The 19,994-nt window shown below is 41.2% G+C and overlaps 1 protein-coding gene and 1 non-coding gene across 2 annotated transcripts; one reads left to right on the top strand and one right to left on the bottom strand.

The window, feature by feature from the left end:
* The first annotated feature begins 115 nt into the window (after positions 1–115).
* LOC141910747 (importin-5-like) lies at positions 116–19,056 on the top strand. The gene is made up of 23 exons (XM_074801521.1): positions 116–215; positions 1,488–1,571; positions 2,166–2,358; positions 2,599–2,701; positions 3,175–3,376; positions 3,665–3,790; positions 4,030–4,150; positions 4,414–4,501; positions 4,807–4,913; positions 5,019–5,143; positions 5,351–5,440; positions 8,079–8,252; positions 8,660–8,899; positions 9,262–9,457; positions 9,909–10,127; positions 10,530–10,702; positions 10,961–11,072; positions 11,239–11,417; positions 11,752–11,826; positions 12,010–12,154; positions 12,420–12,648; positions 13,014–13,155; positions 17,537–19,056. Exons 1-23 carry the CDS (start codon positions 135–137, stop codon positions 17,618–17,620), a joined length of 3,288 nt encoding a protein of 1,095 aa, XP_074657622.1. The 5' UTR covers positions 116–134; the 3' UTR covers positions 17,621–19,056.
* A 737-nt stretch (positions 19,057–19,793) lies between these two features.
* Trnap-agg (transfer RNA proline (anticodon AGG)) lies at positions 19,794–19,865 on the bottom strand. Its single transcript has one exon. It is a non-coding gene; the product is annotated as a tRNA-Pro (tRNA).
* Between the last annotated feature and the right edge of the window lie 129 nt (positions 19,866–19,994).

Here is a 19,994-nt window from a genome sequence, read left to right as displayed (position 1 = left end):
TTCGCCTCGCTTGACGTGCGCACGATCTGAAGATCTGAACCCTGCCGAAGAAGATTTGAATTGGTTTGATATGATGTCATCGACGACGGCGTCTGTGATCTAGTCGCTGCCTTTCCGCCATTCTCGGGTGTAAAATGGCCGACGACGTGGTAATGTTTGAGCAGTTACTGCACAGCCTGTTGAGTCCCGACCACGATGTTCGCACTCCGGCCGAGGTAAATCTTTATTCAGCTGTTTATTCAATTCTGGAAAATAGTCGTTCGGCGAAAGAGAGCGCACTAAATCGTGAATAATCGGCTTCATTTGCGCCGTTGCACACATGTGGTGCCGGCGGATGCCGTAGCCTACACACGGCGCGGCCGCCAGTCTTTGATAGTCTGAAAAAAAACTCTGGGAAAACTGTCTCTGAAAACCGGGTCAAATTCATGTGAAATCTGCTGCTGAAGAACTTACAAAAATGATTTAAATGATTGTGTCAATCTTGTATCTTGTCAAAATTTCTAATGAAAGTAATGCAGGCAGCTGCTGTTGTCAAAAAAGTATTTGGATCCTCTCACTGACTTGAGCACGCCTTGGGCATATATTGTGCAGCCAGCTCAAAATTTATTTACCAGATTAAACCCAAACTTTGTTTCAAATTAAGAAATTTAATTTGAATCTGTCCAGATTTTGATCCAATGAATGCTAATTTACACTGTGAGTGTGTATGCATGGCGACTTGGACTTCAACGAAGAAAGAGTGGAGAACCGAGTTAGAGAAAATAGAGCGGAATTCGAACCTGAGCCAGTATACTGCTAGCGCAGTGTGTTTCTACTAGACCGTCGAGGTTAATGGAATCCCACTGAATGTTTCACTACATGTTAGTAGGCCTAGCACTAAACCTAACCCTAGGCCTGACGAGACCGATCCCCAAAGCAGCCGATCAAGACTGGATACGACGACTCGACACAAACACGCCCCGAGGCATCAACCGCCTCACTACAACGATTAATTCATACTTATTTTTCCTGGAATAACCTGCTGCACTAGTTGGGTCTCCAAACCTTTGGTTTGGTCCCCTAACCCTTAACTCTAATCCTAACTCTATAACAGACCCTTAACGTAACCTTCTGGATTTGCGGTTAATTATGCGCTTGTTTTGCGCATTGCACATAATTCAGGGTCTGATCTAAGCACTTGTCTGATTGCCCGGGACAGGTATATTCTCATCAGGGCAAGTAGGTTATCATTATCACTTGTCCATTAGGCTTGTGCAATTTTATGTCACTAAGCTTTTTTCCCACTCAATACAATGGATGATAGTGCCCCCAATCAGACTGCCTGTGTAGGGCAAGTAGCTTTTGGAGGGGGCAAGTGAAATTTCAGATATGCTTGCCCCCCCCTTCCCCCGGGCAAGTGGCTTTTATTCCTTAGATCGGACCCTGTAATTAATTATGTAATTGAAGCCCAATTATTCATCTTTGTCATACTCATTTTTCTTTTTCAGGAAGTTTACGATAAGTTACCACAAGAGCGGCGTTATGAATTTTTGATGAAAGTGATTGCAGACTCTACTCGACAACCAGCTGAGGTATATTCATCTTATAGGCCTATCGCATCATTTCAGAAAACCTTGAATTTACTGAACTAATCATACCTGCGATCGAGTTAACTATGAAATATTAAATTGATATTATTGCCGGGTTAAAATAGTATTCCTTGAATGGATCAATCAATTCAAGGCCCTTAGTATCATGGAATGGGCTGTAAAATCCTAAAATCATTGTTATGGTTCTTGAATGGCATCAGTCATTAGTTATCAACTGCAAGTTCACTGTTACAGCTCCCCAAATCTGATCAAAAGAATGCCTGGAAAATGTGAATTTCAAGATTCCTGGCTTAAGCATGACATTTATATAGTCCTTGAAGCGGGGTTCAAAAAAGTCCTTGAAAGTGTTTCATAGAAATGGAGCCACAGTGTTGGTCAGTAGGTCGAGGTGGTAGAAATTGATTAATCTTATTATGCCAGGAGAGGAGGAAAAGAAATTTCAACCCTAAGAATGAAGTTAGGTCGGTTGAAAGGGAATGAATACTGTCGCAATACCCCTAACAGTGTTCAGCTGGTTGAAAACTATTGAAATGATGATAATTACTGTTTAATCAATAAATTGCACCCTCTTTTCAGATTCGAAGTTTGGCGGCTGTTTTACTTCGTCGTCTGATCACGGTTACTACGGATGAGAAATGGAACGAATTAGACGAGCAGGCTCAGTCGTTTATACGCGACAAGCTGTTGGAGGTCGTTCAGCAAGAATCGCTGATGTCGTTGCGCAAGAAGGTCTGCGACTGCGTAGCCGAACTCGCGCGCATCATGATAGGTTCGTTATAATGATTTAAACCGTGGTGTTGTCACGGATTTCCTGATCCAGATATCAATCTACGGTCAACACAACCTTTCAGCATTTTCATTCACAATGGCAGTGAGAATTCTGTAGATGCAACTGAAAGTGTTAAGGGTCCAGGCCACATTATTGATAGCATAAAAGACCGTGTTATAACCAACTTCGACTTATTTGTACTGAGAACATTTTGTTTCAACCTGGATTTTTTTACTGCAGATGATGACTGTAACAATAAATGGCCGGACATTCTGAAATTCCTGTTCGCATGCGTTAACTCAGAGAATGCAGACCTCCGCGAAAGCGCGCTGCACATATTTGGGTAAGTTAACTACGCTATTTTTCACCGTATGCTGTATCTTCATCGAAATGTGAATGGATTCCTGAATGACAATGAATTGATTTGAACACTTAAACCTAAGAATTTCTCCATTCACCTGCTGCAGATTCATTCAGGGAATTTCTCTATTCACCTGCCACAGATTCATTCAGGGAATTTCTCTTATTCTCACTTGCCACAGATTCATTCGGGGAATTTCTCCATTCACCTGCCACAGATTCATTCGGGGAATTTCTCTATTCACTTGCCACAGATTCATTCGGGGAATTTCTCCATTCACTTGCCGCAGATTCATTCGGGGAATTTCTCCATTCACCTGCAGCATATTCACTTGCAGTATTTTGTGTTATGACTTGGAAAAATCAGGAAACTCTGCAGAAGTGGCAACAATGATTGGGGTTTTTTGGACATCCTGATCAGTAAGAACCCTACACTATTATCTCTATTCGTTACAGCGCTATCCCGAGCGTATTCGGTAATCAACAATCGCAAAATCTCGAGGTCATCAAACAGATGTTGTACAGTTGTTTATTGGATCAGAACTCGATTAACGTGCGTTTCGAGGCCGTACGAACCGTCTCTGCGTTCATGTTGGCCAACGAAGATGATAAACACGTTCTCGCTAGTTTTAAAGACTTCGTGCCGACTATCCTCGCTGTAAGTATGTTATATCGCTATAATAAAGTCTAGCGTACATCGACGAAGTAACCAGTTGGAAGGTAGTGTAAGCGGCGTATGGAAAATGGAATTCGTTGTCACATAAGAACCTTCCTTCCTGTCCCCGCAGGTCTGGGTTTATTTCGATAACATCGGAAATGAACAGATTTAAACACAGTTAAATGAGTTAAATCTAATTCTGACCAGTTGAACGGACTCATGGGTCCAGTTTTACGAAAAAATTACACTCAAATCTCTGGTCTAATAACTATTGGTTACTTTTTGCAGATTGTCGAACAAAATGTCGCGCAGACTGAAGAAAATTCATTGCTGCAATGCCTCGTTGAGCTCGCTGAAACAGTTCCCAAATTCTTGCGTCCCCATTTAGAAAGCGTGATCACACTGTGTATGAAGGTACTTCGATTAATTTGTTATAATAATGTTGACGTCGTTTAATGAAATATTCTTCATGATGCATATTTATTGCATCTCCATCAGTGGCTAAGAAGTTCCTATTGACGTTTAACCCTCTCACTGCTGGCTTATTAATTCTCAAAAGTGCTGAAGATGTTAAGAACTTAAAACTTGTCATAAACCCAATGTCTGTTTCACATTATCATCAATATCTGCTCATATTTCTCATTTATCCGAAGGTTGTGTCCAACTCCTCCCTCGACGACAGTTTGCGCCATCTAGCGTTAGAAGTGATCGTTACCATGTCAGAGACAGCACCGGCCATGATTCGAAAAAAAGGACAATTCATTTCTCAATTAGGTAAATAGAGAAAAATTGATTATAGAATTTTCTCAAGAGGATTCAACGACTGATTTATGGCTCTCGATTAAATGATAAGCAAAATCTCTTATTTATAAATCTGCTAATGATGACTATCAGCTACTCCTGATATCTACATTGATTAGAATTTAACATTCACTGAGGCAGATTATTCGAAAATTAACTGACATTGTCTCAATTCTTGTAATGATAAATCGCAGTGCATTAGAAAACCGTCGGAATATTTTTATCATTATTTTCAGTGCCGGAAATTTTAGCGTTTATGGTCGACCTTGAAGATGATCCGGAATGGTCGTTGTCGGATGAGGTTGAAGAGGAAGACAACGATAGGTACGGTTTAGTTCTTTGTTTAGTTCCTTGTAGATCCTACAGTTAAATTCTTAACCTTGTAGACATGTCTTAAGATTTAAGACCAGTTTTAGCCTTTCACGACTATACAACTTGGCCCAGGTCATGAGATTTAAGACCACTTATGGACCTCAGTCAGGACTTTGCAACTGTCCCGTTTTACCGTTAGAAATCATTATCTATACTACGCTGTAGAGTTACAGTTGCCCTGTAGTGAATGATGAATTTGCCATACCAGATTTCGAAATTTCCGAAGTTCAATTGTTGCAATCTTGCTTTGTTTGTAGTAATTCTATGACCGGTGAAAGTGCTTTGGATCGACTGGCTTGTGGTCTAGGTGGTAAAACGATGTTGCCGCATATAACAGCAAATATACCGAGCATGTTAGGCCACAGTGAGTAGTGAAGCGTTAGTAAGCCCTGTTACGTGGCTGTAAGTTCAGTCGTACGTAACTCAGACCTGAACCGATATTTGATTCTAATAATATGCGTATTTTCAGGTGATTGGAGGTACCGCCACGCTGGATTAATGGCGATATCGGCTTGCGGCGAGGGATGCCACAAACAAATGGAAGGTATATTAGGCGACATTGTCGGCACTGTTATACCGTTCCTCAAAGATGTGGTAAGATGTAAACATTTAGACCCAGTTCGGCAGTTGTGGATGAAGATGTGACTGTATTGAGTTAAAGATATTTGAATGAACTATTTATAAATCATTGCACTACTTTGTTGGGAGATGCAATATAGTTATACATTCGTTACACAGTGAAATGCTGTAGAATTTTCAATTTTCGACTGATTTTGTATTTAATTCCGTAATTTTTTTCAGCATCCACGCGTTCGTTACGCCGCTTGTAACGCTCTCGGACAAATGTCGACGGATTTCGGGCCAAATTTCCAGAAGAAATTCCACGCCCAGGTAGGAAAACTATTCGCACAATTGTGGTGGGCCAATCTTAATCGCGATCAGTTCAGTTCGCACATCATTTCAACAGCCCATGGATGATTATACTAATTACACTGAAATGTATGTATTGAAGAAGTTGCTTAAATGTTAGGGTTAGAGTTAAAGGCCGAGGAGCAGTATAAAAGCCCGATCAATGTCAAAGATGGCAGTACCCACGAAGCAATAGTGCAGTGGAGAGCTCCAATGGTTGAAACTGGAAATCTCCTATTTTCTCTGTCAGTTATCCGATTTGGACCCTCCTTTTTGTCAGACATATGTATTAATGTGTAATATATTCATTTCTGCAGTCAAAAATGTGTTTTAGGCCCTCCTCTACAAGAAATTAAGCTTTTTAGTTGGTATTTCCTTCAAAATTTGAATCTTTGAATGACATAGAGGTAGGAGTTATCCAGTGAATTAGTGTAGCTCACAGAGCACATTAACAGTAATTTGATACCTATAGTCATCAGTATACATAAACAAAACATAGCCTCATTCATAGTTCACACTTGTTTAGCTATCTACCATCAATGTTGTGTCCAAATTTCATCGAAATCGGATAAAAATTGATGATTTTCAAAAAATTTGAAATGTCTCTAAAATTTTTAATCTTGGCCCTATCTCTACAAAAAAAGATCGCTAGCATCAGATTTTCATTCCCGCTATGACTAGATTATTTAAAATTAGTTTAGAACTTGATATGAAAACTTTTATGAATTTGTCAAATTTTACTCTGTGTGACCTGCTTTTCTGTTGTGAGCCAACCTCGCTCACTCTAAACATTTTAAACAAGATACTGTAAAAGTGGGACGGCCGATCTCAAGTGTTTGCCACCCGGTTAACTAGCATCCATACTCCTCGGCCTTTAATAACATAGCGACAATTAAAAGCTCATTGTTATTACGGTTTTGAGCAACTTATCCCGGGTTAAAACGGCTTCTCTACGAATCTTCAGGATGTACATTAGATTTGCCTGTGATGAAAAAATATTACTACCACCATCTGATATTAATTGATGATTAGTAAGTGCTGAGGCAATTTCTTTGATTGAAGTGAGGTTTTCCTTGAAGTGTAAATATCTGTCTTTTTGTATCAGTTTTGCTGATGACGAAAGATTTTTACTACCACCATCTGAATTTGACGAATGACGATTAGTAGATGCTGAGGCAATGCAAGTGAATATGAGTTCCATTGTCCAGTCAGTACATGTACATTGTCGATAAGTGTACGTATTACGATGCACTGCGATATGGCGATTTATCAGATATACATCTAACAAAGATGAAAGGTTTCATCGGAATTGAGGAAATATAATTAGATCATATCGGTTACTTGTTTATAACAAATTGATTCTCGAGGTCTCAACGGAGATTTTTGTAACAAAGTTCCACTTGATTTTGATGATTTTGCCTATGATGATCATCAGCTACTCCTGATCAGTAGATTTGATTAGAATACTTTTAGACTGAGGCAAAAATTTGATGAAAAGTCCGTCAAACGAGGGGGGAAATGTGAAAATATCGAGATTTTGAACACTTGTTAAATGGGGGTAGGAACCGGGATGGCGATAGCCTCTTGAAGTGTCTAATGTAAACATGGTTTATCTGTTTTGCCAGTGATGAAAGATTTTTACTACCACCATCTGAATTTGATAGTGATGATTAGTAAATGCTGAGAGGCAATCAAGTCACTATGTGGTCCATGGACCATTCGTTAAATTAAATGTATAACAAAGAAACACTCTGGGGGACCGGAACAACTGTCAGCGCCACAGGAAATGTAAACAAGGGTTATTCAATGGGGACCAGTGATGGTACTAGACTCTTGAAGTGTAGATTTTGGTCGTTTTGTATCAGTATTGTCAGTGATGAAAGATTTTTACTACCACCATCTGACTTTGACGTTTGATGATTAGTAAATGCTGAGGCAATGCAAGTGAATGTTTTGAGTTCCATTGTCCAGTCAGTACATTGTAGTTAAATGTATTACTATTTATCTGTGATATTACTATTTAACCATGTTTCTTGTTAACACACTTTGACTAAGGAAAACACTCGGAAACACATGTCTCTTGTTTCTGTGTTAAGTTTTACCAGGTCTACTTATCAATGGATAAGCTAGTCTCTTGAATTTAGGTTGTATCGAGGTTCCATCGTATTATCACGTTTTGCCTATGATGACCATCAGCTACTCCTGATCTGTAGATTTGATTAGAAGATTCTTGACTGAGGCGAAAAATTTTAACCGAAGAAAAGTAAAATCGTGGGAGACATTGAACTATCGACATTCTGAATACCCGGCAAGCGCTGGAAGGAAACATGACCTCTCTTAAGTTTGTTCACCAGGGGGCGTGAATAGGGGAATAAATGTGGCATTTCTATTACATATTCTGTAACCACAATCAGCTCATTACTATGTTGTAGTGAGTTTCATGGTCATTGATCTACTGAATTGTTCACCGGGGAGCATTGAATATTGAAATCTTCAGATTTACATACGTTTCCCCTTGGACCTTCACATCCTCGACGTTAAACCTGTATAATTTTCACAGAAATTAATATGGTATGAAATGAAAAGGAAGTTCATCGAGATGATACTTCATATATTTCAGGTTGTAGTCGGATTATTGACGGTTATGGACGATCACGCTAATCCTCGCGTTCAAGCCCACGCGGCCGCCGCTCTTGTCAACTTCAGCGAGGACTGTCCGAAGCATATCCTCGGACCGTATCTCGATAACATCATCTCAAAACTGGAACAAGTGTTGAACTTGAAAATACAAGAGGTTAGTGTGAAAACAGAACAATGGTTTTAACCCTTTATTCAGTGTTGATGAATTAATCCCCGATATTCCTGGAGATGATTTGAAAATTCTGAAAAAAAATTCTACGCCAGTGTGTTGTATTATGAGCAAACGGCTATAATGCGTCTACGCCACGGTGCGGTGTATTGTTAGTTACTAAGTTACTGCTTTAGAAGAATAAGTGTCTTTCTAATATTGAAAGACACTTATTGAAAAGTGTCTTTCAATAATAGAGATAAAAACTAATTACTAATTAATACACCTTAATGCGATGTACTAGCAAAGTCTATCACCGATTTATACACCACCAAAAGGGTATAATGATAAGTAACAATAATAATCACTGTTTGGTTGAGAATGACCAACAATTTTTTTTTGTGCGTTTTCAGCTTCTGCAACGCGGCAGTAAACTGGTATTGGAGCAACTCGTCACGACGCTGGCGTCGGTCGCCGACACGGCCGAAGAGAAGTTCATCAACTATTACGATCGTTTCATGCCAAGTTTGAAATACATCGTGCAGAACGCCACCGGCGACGACGTGCGTCTGCTACGCGGTAAAACGATAGAATGTATCAGTTTGATCGGACTCGCTGTCGGTAAAGAGAAATTCATGCAAGATTGTAGCGAGGTAAGTTCTTACAGTAGCCTCAAAATAGGACTCTCGTGGATTTTCGTGCAGTTTAGTTCATCAGGGTGGCAACTTACCTGGGCCCAGTTGCACAGTTGCGACTTAAGTCCAAAAGCGGGCTTAAATCTTAAGACTGGTCTTAAATTGTTAGATTGGCTCTAGAGCTTAGTAAAGACTGGTCCCTGGAAATTAGAGGTCAAGTCGGGGAGATTTCTTTTTTTTAGAAAGGTCGGGAAATTCTGTTAAAAAAGTAAAAAATTAAGGAATTAGTAAAATTCATTTTCTCAATGTATCCAAAAGGGATGGCTCCCACAATATCCAATTCGCAGTATTCTGAACCGCCCGTTTATTGTTCATTGCAGGTAATGCAGCTTTTACTGAAAACACAGACGGACGAAGCCGACGTGCCCGAAGACGACCCACAAGCGTCGTACATGATCTCCGCTTGGGCGCGAATGTGTAAAATACTCGGCAAAGAGTTCGCGCAATATCTGCCTCTAGTCATGGGTCCGGTAATGAAAGCTGCATCCACAAAACCAGAAGTTGCTTTAGTCGATCGTAAGTTGGTTTCGATTAGCACAACTTGTATAGTCATCATCAGTCCTCATTTGTAGATGGAAACATTTTTGTTCTAAAGGAATTTATCAACAGGGACCAGTTGCATAGTCATGGCTTAGACTAAGGCCAGTCTAAGACCAACTTAGTTGTATAGCCAATCTTCTACTACTTAAGACCAGTCTTAAGGTTTTCGACCACTTTTGGACTCGAGCCACAACTGCGCAACTGGCCCCGGGGTTTTAGGATCAACTGCGTTGGTCCTTGTAGTAACTGAGAATAAGAAATTATAACAACTGGATATATACAGCTGATATTTTCTCATTAGGAGGGAAATAGGCATTGGAATCGTTACTGAATATTTTGTCAGTCAGCTAGCTGTTAGCAGTTCAGAAATACTGAGAGAAAATGAGCAAAATTTCGATGAATTTTTTCCCCATTCTACTGATTTCAGAGGAAGATGTGAAAGCGATGGAGAACGACACCGATTGGCAGTTCGTTACGCTCGGCGACCAACAGAAATTCGGCATCAAAACGGCTGGTCTCGACGAGAAGGCCACGGCTTGTCAGATGTTAGTTTGTTACGCGCGGGAACTGAAAGAGGGCTTCGCCGATTATACGGGCGATGTCGTGAAATTGATGGTGCCGTTACTTAAATTCTACTTCCACGATGATATCCTTTTAGCAGATGATCAAATTTATGATTTGCCTATTTCCGACGGCGTCAACAGCTACTTGGCAATAGCTTCGTTAATAGTCTGTCAATCTTGATGAATCTTGGGTACAATCTTAGGTCTAGTTGTGCAGTGAAAAGAATGGGCTCAGTGCGCCATCTAGTGGTAGAACTAGTCCCTAAAGGCTATTTTTCAGTGACTTGACCTTGAATATGACCTCATAACCGAGGAACTGGGTCGAAATTCAAGAAGTTGTTTTGATACAACATATCCAAAATGCAATGGGAACTAACTCACGGTAATTTCGGAGTTTGACTCTGAGCTCGACCTTGTCAACTTGTGATTAATGTCACGAAGCAACGTTCATCGTATGGTTATTTCTTTAACTGCCCGGTGATTACTGGTGCGAATCGCTGCTGCTGAAAGTCTGCCGTATCTGATAGAATGCGCTCGCATCAAAGGCGAACAATACCTCGCCGAAATGTGGCTTTATATCTGTCCGAGTTTGATCAAAGCCGTCGAATCAGAACCGGAAAATGATATACTCGGCGAAGTTATGCATTCGCTAGCGAAGGTATGTATCGTTCAGGTCTCAATTGCTATAACATGAAGTTAATTTTGAGGATGACTTATGCTGAAGAGGTCTCGTTAGACTTCCATTGGACCCGCAAACTTCCAAATACCCCTTCAAATACGAATTGATATGCACTTCTTTCCGACAAACAAAGGCACAATTTTGTTGTGAAATTCTGATATTCTTGTAGTCTTACTTCTAGCCTATTCAAGATATGTTAACATTCACTTAATGGCAGTTTCTTTCTTTGTTGAACAGTGTATTGAGAATATGGGTAAAGGAGGTTTGACCGATGAATGGATGAACGATGTGATCAAAGTTATAGATAAGCTCATGACGGATCACTTCAAGAAACAGGCTGACAGACAAGGTAAGATAGTAATCGTTATCTTACGGTCCATCCCGTTTAACTGGTGGGAACTATGGCGCGATATACTGACATCGGGGGTCATGTCCTGGGGAGATACTGTATGGAATTGTATGAATCGACTAAGTATGTTAATGAAATTCATGAACGGCATCTTAATTTCTTCTAGAACAACGAAAGGATGAAGATTACGATGATGTATTAGAGGAAACTTTGTTAAATGAAGATGATGAGGATGTATATATACTAAGTAAAATATCGGATTTGGTGCACGCTTTACTAGGAACGTATAAAGAAACCTGTTTACCGTACATTCAACAGTTAATGCAGCATTTTGTCGATTTATTGGTAATTTGTTTTTCTTATCCAATCTTTGAAAATGCTTGTGTAGTTGGTCTTAGAATTGAGGTGGTCAGTGATGCTATTAACCCGGGCCTTTCGTAACAGTATTTGCCAGTGATGATAATGTTTACTACCACCATCTGAGTGAAATTGATGATTAGTAAAACACTGAGGCGAATGATTCGAATGAATTGACGAGAACTTGTCACGAAGACATTAATCACAGTGTGGAAGACTGGAGTTACTAGTACCAAACCTGGAATGTTCTCATTTTTTTTTTTTTGCGCAAAGCCCTATTATAAAAGCTCAGTTGACATTGTTTTTTCTATTCCATTTCCAGCATCCAAGTCGTCCTTGGCCGGACCGACAGTGGGGTCTGTGTATATGGGATGATGTTGTGGAATATGCTGGACCAGTAAGTATTATTAACTTGTTTACTACTACAGTGGTGTGTTCAAGATTTCATCAACTTATACGCTATTGCAAATAAATCCCAGAACTATTCGATTTGTGTGCTCAAAAGAACAATACATGTGTACTCAGTTGATTGATCCTACTAGACCCGTGGTCCTGTATATGTTCTGTTTTTATTTTTCAGCATTCGTACAAATACCACAATTATTTCCTGCCGCACTTACTTTCGTCAATCTGTGATAAGCAAGCCGAGGTTCGCCAGGCGGCGGCTTACGGTGTCGGTATAATGGCTGTAAACGGCGGACCCGACTATGCACCGGCCCTGGCAGGTGAGTAGTAGCATCCGCCATTCCTTTTTTCAGTTTTTGTGCGAAAAATATGCGAATAAACTCGCCGAAAATTAAAAAATGGTGTTTGCTGAATGTCCGGTTTGTAAAATTGCGTGAACGAATTTGAAAAATTCCGTTTTTGGTATGAAGAAATATGAAAAACCCAGATTTTGGGTGTGAAGAAATGTGAGAAAAGGGGAAAATGGCAAAAAATGTCATCTCATCCATCAGGCTGTATTTGATTTTGAATATTTCTGTCTTGCAGAGGCCGTTCCGCTGTTAGTCCAGGTGATCCAGCATCCGGACTCGCGCGCGGTCGAGAATGTGAACCCGACCGAAAACGCCATCTCGGCGGTTACTAAAATCTGCAAATACAACCACGGAAATATAGACGTCGAACAACTGTTGCCGATCTGGCTGTCATGGTTACCGACCTGGGAGGATACCGAAGAGGCTGTGCATATTTATAGCTATTTATGTGATTTGATAGAAAGGTTGGTGATAATTCTTCACCAATAGTTCAAACTGTAACCAATGGATACACGGCTAATATTTTGACAATATGAGGTTATTAGGTGTTGGAATATATGCGGTTTGTTTCGTCCATCAGCCTTTTAGCCGTTGGGAAGTGCTGGGAGAAAATGAGCAAAATGTCAACGGTCCTCTATTATTATTTAGTTTAGGCTAAAGAAATAACACGTTCAATAAGCTTAGGTCATTTGCCTGGAAAACTTGGAGAACCAGAAAAATCAGGGAAAACTCTGAGAATTTGACGAATTTTGCACTAAAAAAAACCTGGAGAATTCAGGGAAATTGGATTTGATGAATAGTAACATTGTATTTTGTGTTGATATTGCAGTAATCACCCGACCGTGCTCGGCCAGGAGAATGGAAATTTGCCTCGACTGCTGAGTATAATCGCCGATGCGTTCGTCAACGAAGCTATCGATAAATCAGACGACACCGGAAAACGATTACTCAACATAGTACGACAAATGGGGGTGAGTATTTTACTTCAACTGCTCTAGTCTGACCTTACATTGCTTCTCGTGTACTTATAAACCGGTACGAAAGCTCGGGTCACTCACTCGTAATAACATGGAAGAAACATTTGGCATTTGACAACATTTATTCCTCGGTATTCAAAATTATGAGAAAAAACTTAGGCAGGTGAATTATCTCGCCAATTGCTTGTTAGTTGTGCGATAGTATATAGACCTTTACGGAGGTAAATCCAGTAAAATGCAGCTCTCTTGTCCACCTCTTGTCTCAATGAGCTGAGTCTGTTACTAGGTGAGCACGACCTCTTGTCTCAATGAGCTGAGTCTGTTACTAGGTGAGCACGACCTCTTGTCTCAATGAGCTGAGTCTGTTACTAGGTGAGCGCGACCTTTTGTCTCAATGAGCTGAGTCTGTTGCTAGGTGAGCACGACCTTTTGTCTCAATGAGCTGAGTCTGTTATTAGGTGAGCACGACCTTTTGTCTCAATGAGCTGAGTCTGTTACTAGGTGAGAGCGACCTCTTGTCTCAATGAGCTGAGTCTGTTACTAGGTGAGAGCGACCTCTTGTCTCAATGAGCTGAGTCTGTTACTAGGTGAGAGCGACCTCTTGTCTCAATGAGCTGAGCCTGTAACTAGGTGAGAGCGACCTCTTGTCTCAATGAGCTGAGTCTGTTACTAGGCGAGAGCGACCTCTTGTCTCAATGAGCTGAGTCTGTTACTGGGTGAGAGCGACCTCTTGTCTCAATGAGCTGAGTCTGTTACTAGGTGAGAGCGACCTCTTGTCTCAATGAGCTGAGTCTGTTACTAGGTGTGAGCGACCTCCTGTCTCAATGAGCTGAGTCTGTTACTGGGTGAGAGCGACCTCTTGTCTCAATGAGCTGAGTCTGTTACTAGGTGAGAGCGACCTCTTGTCTCAATGAGCTGAGTCTGTTACTAGGTGAGCGCGACCTTTTGTCTCAATGAGCTGAGTCTGTTACTAGGTGAGCGCGACCTTTTGTCTCAATGAGCTGAGTCTGTTACTAGGTGAGAGCGACCTCTTGTCTCAATGAGCTGAGTCTGTTACTAGGTGAGCACGACCTCTTGTCTCAATGAGCTGAGTCTGTTACTAGGTGAGAGCGACCTCTTGTCTCAATGAGCTGAGCCTGTTACTAGGTGAGAGCGACCTCTTGTCTCAATGAGCTGAGTCTGTTACTAGGTGAGAGCGACCTCTTGTCTCAATGAGCTGAGTCTGTTACTAGGTGAGCGCGACCTTTTGTTTCAATGAGCTGAGTCTGTTACTAGGTGAACACGACCTCTTGTCTCAATGAGCTGAGTCTGTTACTAGGTGAGAGCGACCTCTTGTCTCAATGAGCTGAGTCTGTTACTAGGTGTGAGCGACCTCCTGTCTCAATGAGCTGAGTCTGTTACTAGGTGAGAGCGACCTTTTGTCTCAATGAGCTGAGTCTGTTACTAGGTGAGCGCGACCTCTTGTCTCAATGAGCTGAGTCTGTTACTAGGTGAGAGCGACCTCTTGTCTCAATGAGCTGAGTCTGTTACTAGGTGAGAGCGACCTCTTGTCTCAATGAGCTGAGTCTGTTACTGGGTGAGAGCGACCTCTTGTCTCAATGAGCTGAGTCTGTTACTAGGTGAGCGCGACCTCTTGTCTCAATGAGCTGAGTCTGTTACTAGGTGAGCGCGACCTTTTGTCTCAATGAGCTGAGTCTGTTACTAGGTGAGCGCGACCTCTTGTCTCAATGAGGTGAGTCTGTTACTAGGTGAGCGCGACCTCTTGTCTCAATGAGCTGAGTCTGTTACTAGGTGAGCGCGACCTCTTGTCTCAAAGAGCTGAGTCTGTTACTAGGTGAGCGCGACCTCTTGTCTCAATGAGCTGAGTCTGTTACTGGGTGAGAGCGACCTCTTGTCTCAATGAGCTGAGTCTGTTACTAGGTGAGCACGACCTCTTGTCTCAATGAGCTGAGTCTGTTACTAAGTGAGAGCGACCTCTTGTCTCAATGAGCTGAGCCTGTTACTAGGTGAGAGCGACCTCTTGTCTCAATGAGCTGAGTCTGTTACTAGGTGAGAGCGACCTCTTGTCTCAATGAGCTGAGTCTGTTACTAGGTGTCAGCGACCTCCTGTCTCAATGAGCTGAGTCTGTTACTAGGTGAGAGCGACCTCTTGTCTCAATGAGCTGAGTCTGTTACTAGGTGAGCACGACCTCTTGTCTCAATGAGCTGAGTCTGTTACTAGGTGTGAGCGACCTCCTGTCTCAATGAGCTGAGTCTGTTTCTGGGTGAGAGCGACCTCTTGTCTCAATGAGCTGAGTCTGTTACTAAGTGAGAGCGACCTCTTGTCTCAATGAGCTGAGCCTGTTACTAGGTGAGAGCGACCTCTTGTCTCAATGAGCTGAGTCTGTTACTAGGTGAGAGCGACCTCTTGTCTCAATGAGCTGAGTCTGTTACTAAGTGAGAGCGACCTCTTGTCTCAATGAGCTGAGTCTGTTACTAGGTGAGAGCGACCTCTTGTCTCAATGAGCTGAGTCTGTTACTAGGTGTGAGCGACCTCCTGTCTCAATGAGCTGAGTCTGTTACTAGGTGAGCGCGACCTTTTGTCTCAATGAGCTGAGTCTGTTACTAGGTGAGAGCGACCTCTTGTCTTGTCTCAATGAGCTGAGTCTGTTACTAGGTGTGAGCGACCTCCTGTCTCAATGAGCTGAGTCTGTTTCTGGGTGAGAGCGACCTCTTGTCTCAATGAGCTGAGTCTGTTACTAAGTGAGAGCGACCTCTTGTCTCAATGAGCTGAGCCTGTTACTAGGTGAGAGCGACCTCTTGTCTCAATGAGCTGAGTCTGTTACTAGGTGAGAGCGACCTCTTGTCTCAATGAGCTGAGTCTGTTACTAGGTGAGAGCGACCTCTTGTCTCAATGAGCTGAGTCTGTTACTAGGTGAGAGCGACCTCTTGTCTCAATGAGCTGAGCCTGTTACTAGGTGAGAGCGACCTCTTGTCTCAATGAGCTGAGTCTGTTACTAGGTGAGAGCGACCTCTTGTCTCAATGAGCTGAGTCTGTTACTAGGTGTGAGCGACCTCCTGTCTCAATGAGCTGAGTCTGTTACTAGGTGAGCGCGACCTTTTGTCTCAATGAGCTGAGTCTGTTACTAGGTGAGAGCGACCTCTTGTCTTGTCTCAATGAGCTGAGTCTGTTACTAGGTGTGAGCGACCTCCTGTCTCAATGAGCTGAGTCTGTTTCTGGGTGAGAGCGACCTCTTGTCTCAATGAGCTGAGTCTGTTACTAGGCGAGAGCGACCTCTTGTCTCAATGAGCTGAGTCTGTTACTAGGTGAGCACGACCTCTTGTCTCAATGAGCTGAGTCTGTTACTAGGTGAGAGCGACCTCTTGTCTCAATGAGCTGAGTCTGTTACTAGGTGAGCGCGACCTTTTGTCTCAATGAGCTGAGTCTGTTACTAGGTGAGCACGACCTCTTGTCTCAATGAGCTGAGTCTGTTACTGGGTGAGAGCGACCTCTTGTCTCAATGAGCTGAGTCTGTTACTGGGTGAGAGCGACCTCTTGTCTCAATGAGCTGAGTCTGTTACTGGGTGTGAGCGACCTCTTGTCTCAATGAGCTGAGTCTGTTACTGGGTGAGCGCGACCTCTTGTTTCAATGAGCTGAGTCTGTTACTGGGTGAGCATGACCTTTTGCCTCAATGAGCGGTACCTGATTGCCGGAAACGTAGAAGTGATCCTTGCTTGTTATAAGTGGAATCATTGATTGGAGGTTCCACATAAAATCAGGTTCTACTGTATCGTTGCTTTACAGTAAACCCTGCCTAACAATTCTCTCTATCCTCCTGATATCGTTTTCTACTTACATTTTTACTTTCGTCGAGATATCGCATCTCTGAAACATTCGACAATTTAATCCATATTAACGATGTTTCAAGCGTTTCGCGTTTCTTTTTAAATCCCGTGCTCGTATCGGATCAATGCTTACCGTGGTTGTCATGGCGACAAAATCGCAAAATCAAACTTTCGACAATTCTCTTACATCGATGTAGCGTCAGCTCCCGTGTCCATCTGATTTTGAAGGGGCGAATCAGTCCATCCCCAAATCCGCTGTGTGTGTTGTGCTTAAAATGGTGTTACCTGGGCAAGGTGGCCAGAGTTGTGAGTTAGATTTAACTGGCTTCTGAATTTAGTCTTTTGTTTAACTCAGGACACAACTGTGGAACTGAATTCAGAATCAAATCGAACCCAAGCAACTGTGGAACTAGGTTCAGAGTAAAATTAGACCCACACAAATGTGGAACTGAATTCAACAACCAATTCGTACCTGATCATCTGTGGAACTGGGTCCTGATTCAAATAAATTTTGTGTTTATCACTTTTTGGTATCGATGTATTTTTCAGGCGAATGGTGCAGTATTTCAGGCGTGCATGGATCAACTGAATGAAGAACAACAAAGCGTTCTACAGATTGTTTTAACCGAATAAAATGTATGATTGCGTCGCCAGTGACGTTACTCTTTACCTTCTTAAAGCAAACTAACGAAGAAAAAAAAACTGAAAAACTCTTTAAACGAATTTGATGTGGTCGAGCTACTTGGGAGAGGTAAATCTGGAGATATCTCGGCGGATGAACGCGGTTAACAAGACTTAATTACCGAAGTACACCGAATGAAATTCTGAATTTTACGCGTAGTTATCGTCTTTCACGCGGAAAACGCTGTTCTCGAATGAAATTATCAGTTTCTGTGAACGAGTAGATGTTTCCGAAAAAAGAATTATAACCTGTCATCTTATCTAGAACCCGGCGTCGATAGTTAAGTCAATTTCTTTTACGGCATGAAATGAACATTTTTCCACCAAAACAAACAAAAAAGTTCCATAATTTATATTTATTCGTAATTGTATTCAGTACAGTTGAACCTCGTCAGTACGATTCCGGACAAAACCTGTTACGATGATTTCCAGCATGTCCCAGCTGAGATATTTATATCAATCAAGCTTTGGATAATGCTAAAACTTGTTTAATACAATTAAACTTTTGCCCACAAAATTCGCATTAATGAGGTTCCACTATATATCTAAATTTGCTAAGCTTTTTTTTCTATACTTGATCTGTATACGAAATGTTAAAAATTGTGTCGTTGATGGTAGATAACTACTACGACTAACATTGTCTTTCAAAAAACCATGTGCCGACCGAATATTGAAATAAATTTTCGTTAGCAAAATTTTCTAACATTGTTTAGAATGAGACTTTTTTCACGTGTTTTGAATGATGAATAAATAATTTTAATTGCACAGAAAAATAAGGTGAATAGTAAATGTAGATACATTTTTGTGCAAGCAACGGTCGACTGCGGCATTTCTGTCTAATGCGGCTTTGAGGATGCATATTATCTTCTTTCGACTATAGATATGCATGATGGTTTTTTTTTCTTATTAATTCTCTGATGTCACAAAGAAATTGTATGTATGTAGATGACACTGAGTACGAATATTTCAAGCCTAATTAACTACCTAGTAGGAGCTGTACGGTCAAAGCTGGAGATATTTGAAAATGTTTAATATCCATGCCAGTGTTTTGTATAATTGGCATACCGTTTTAATAGCGCGTCTACACTTCAGTGCGGTGTATCGTTAGTTACTATTTCACTGTTTGACAGGTGCTACTGAAAACATCTATATACCGAAATACGTTGTACTAGCAAAGTCAATCACCGATTTATACACCGCACTGTGGTGTACACGCGCTGAAAGGGTTAGAAACATGAATGCTTCCATCTAACGAAAAAAAACTTGAGAATTATTAAGAAATGAAAATTGTATAATGTTGACTGTATGCTTGTTCACACGACTTATTCGCACATGTAATTCGGAAATGCACCATTTATTCTGAATAATAAAAAAATGATTTTAAAATATGGAAAAAAATTGTTAATAATTTTTTCGTCTACACATCATTTCATAAGTATTTTTGGCCTTACGTGTCTCATTTATTGCTTAGAATTGAACTGTAGGAGATATTCAGAGGAAGTAGATATTCAGATATTCCGACGAACTACCGGGGGAAAATGAAAGGTTGGTATTAAAACTGATGGTTCTCGTTGGAGGATCTATTTGACATGAGTGGAATATCTGTTCTTTATATGACGCTTGAGGATGATATAATGCAGCCAGGGACACAGATGTCTACAGTACATTCTATAACTTGACGTATGCCATTAGTTGAGAATACATGTATTTCATTTAGGACACATCTCAGTGCCTTCAACACATGTAAACCACCGCAAAACATCTGAATATTTCTTTCCAAATTTACAGGATCCAAACCTTACCTTTCGTACTTTTGGTCAGTCAAGTGATTAAATGCATCATTCGAACGGAATTCTTGTTTTGTTTCATATGTAATATTTTTATCAAGAGCGCTTAAGGCTAACAGCTTTAATATATCGGTACTCGTAAAACTATTTTGCGATCCTAGCGATTTTGCATTGAGCTACCTGTGGAGCAGTGGCTAATAATCTCTCATACAAAAGGAAAACCACGATTATCGTTACTTGAACTGAGATCTAATATATAGATATAATAGAAGAGCAAATAGATATAATAGTGGAGCAAGTAATGTGTCGGCGCCAAAAGAAAAACTGCAAAACGCAAGGGGCTTGTCCGGGAGTCGAACCCGGGACCTCTCGCACCCTAAGCGAGAATCATACCACTAGACCAACAAGCCGCACATGTTTGAATGTGGCACAAGTGCCTATATAATATACTACAGATACAGCACATCGTCCCGATAATAAATAATTACGTATTCTATGTCAATTACAACCTAAATTGTTTTTACAAGGTTTGTAAACAA

This window comes from Tubulanus polymorphus, chromosome 9, assembly GCF_964204645.1.
Source record: "Tubulanus polymorphus chromosome 9, tnTubPoly1.2, whole genome shotgun sequence".
Taxonomy (NCBI): Eukaryota; Metazoa; Nemertea; class Palaeonemertea; order Tubulaniformes; family Tubulanidae; genus Tubulanus; species Tubulanus polymorphus.
Note: the sequence above shows the minus strand (reverse complement) of the source record. Positions and strands in the feature narration are given on the sequence as shown.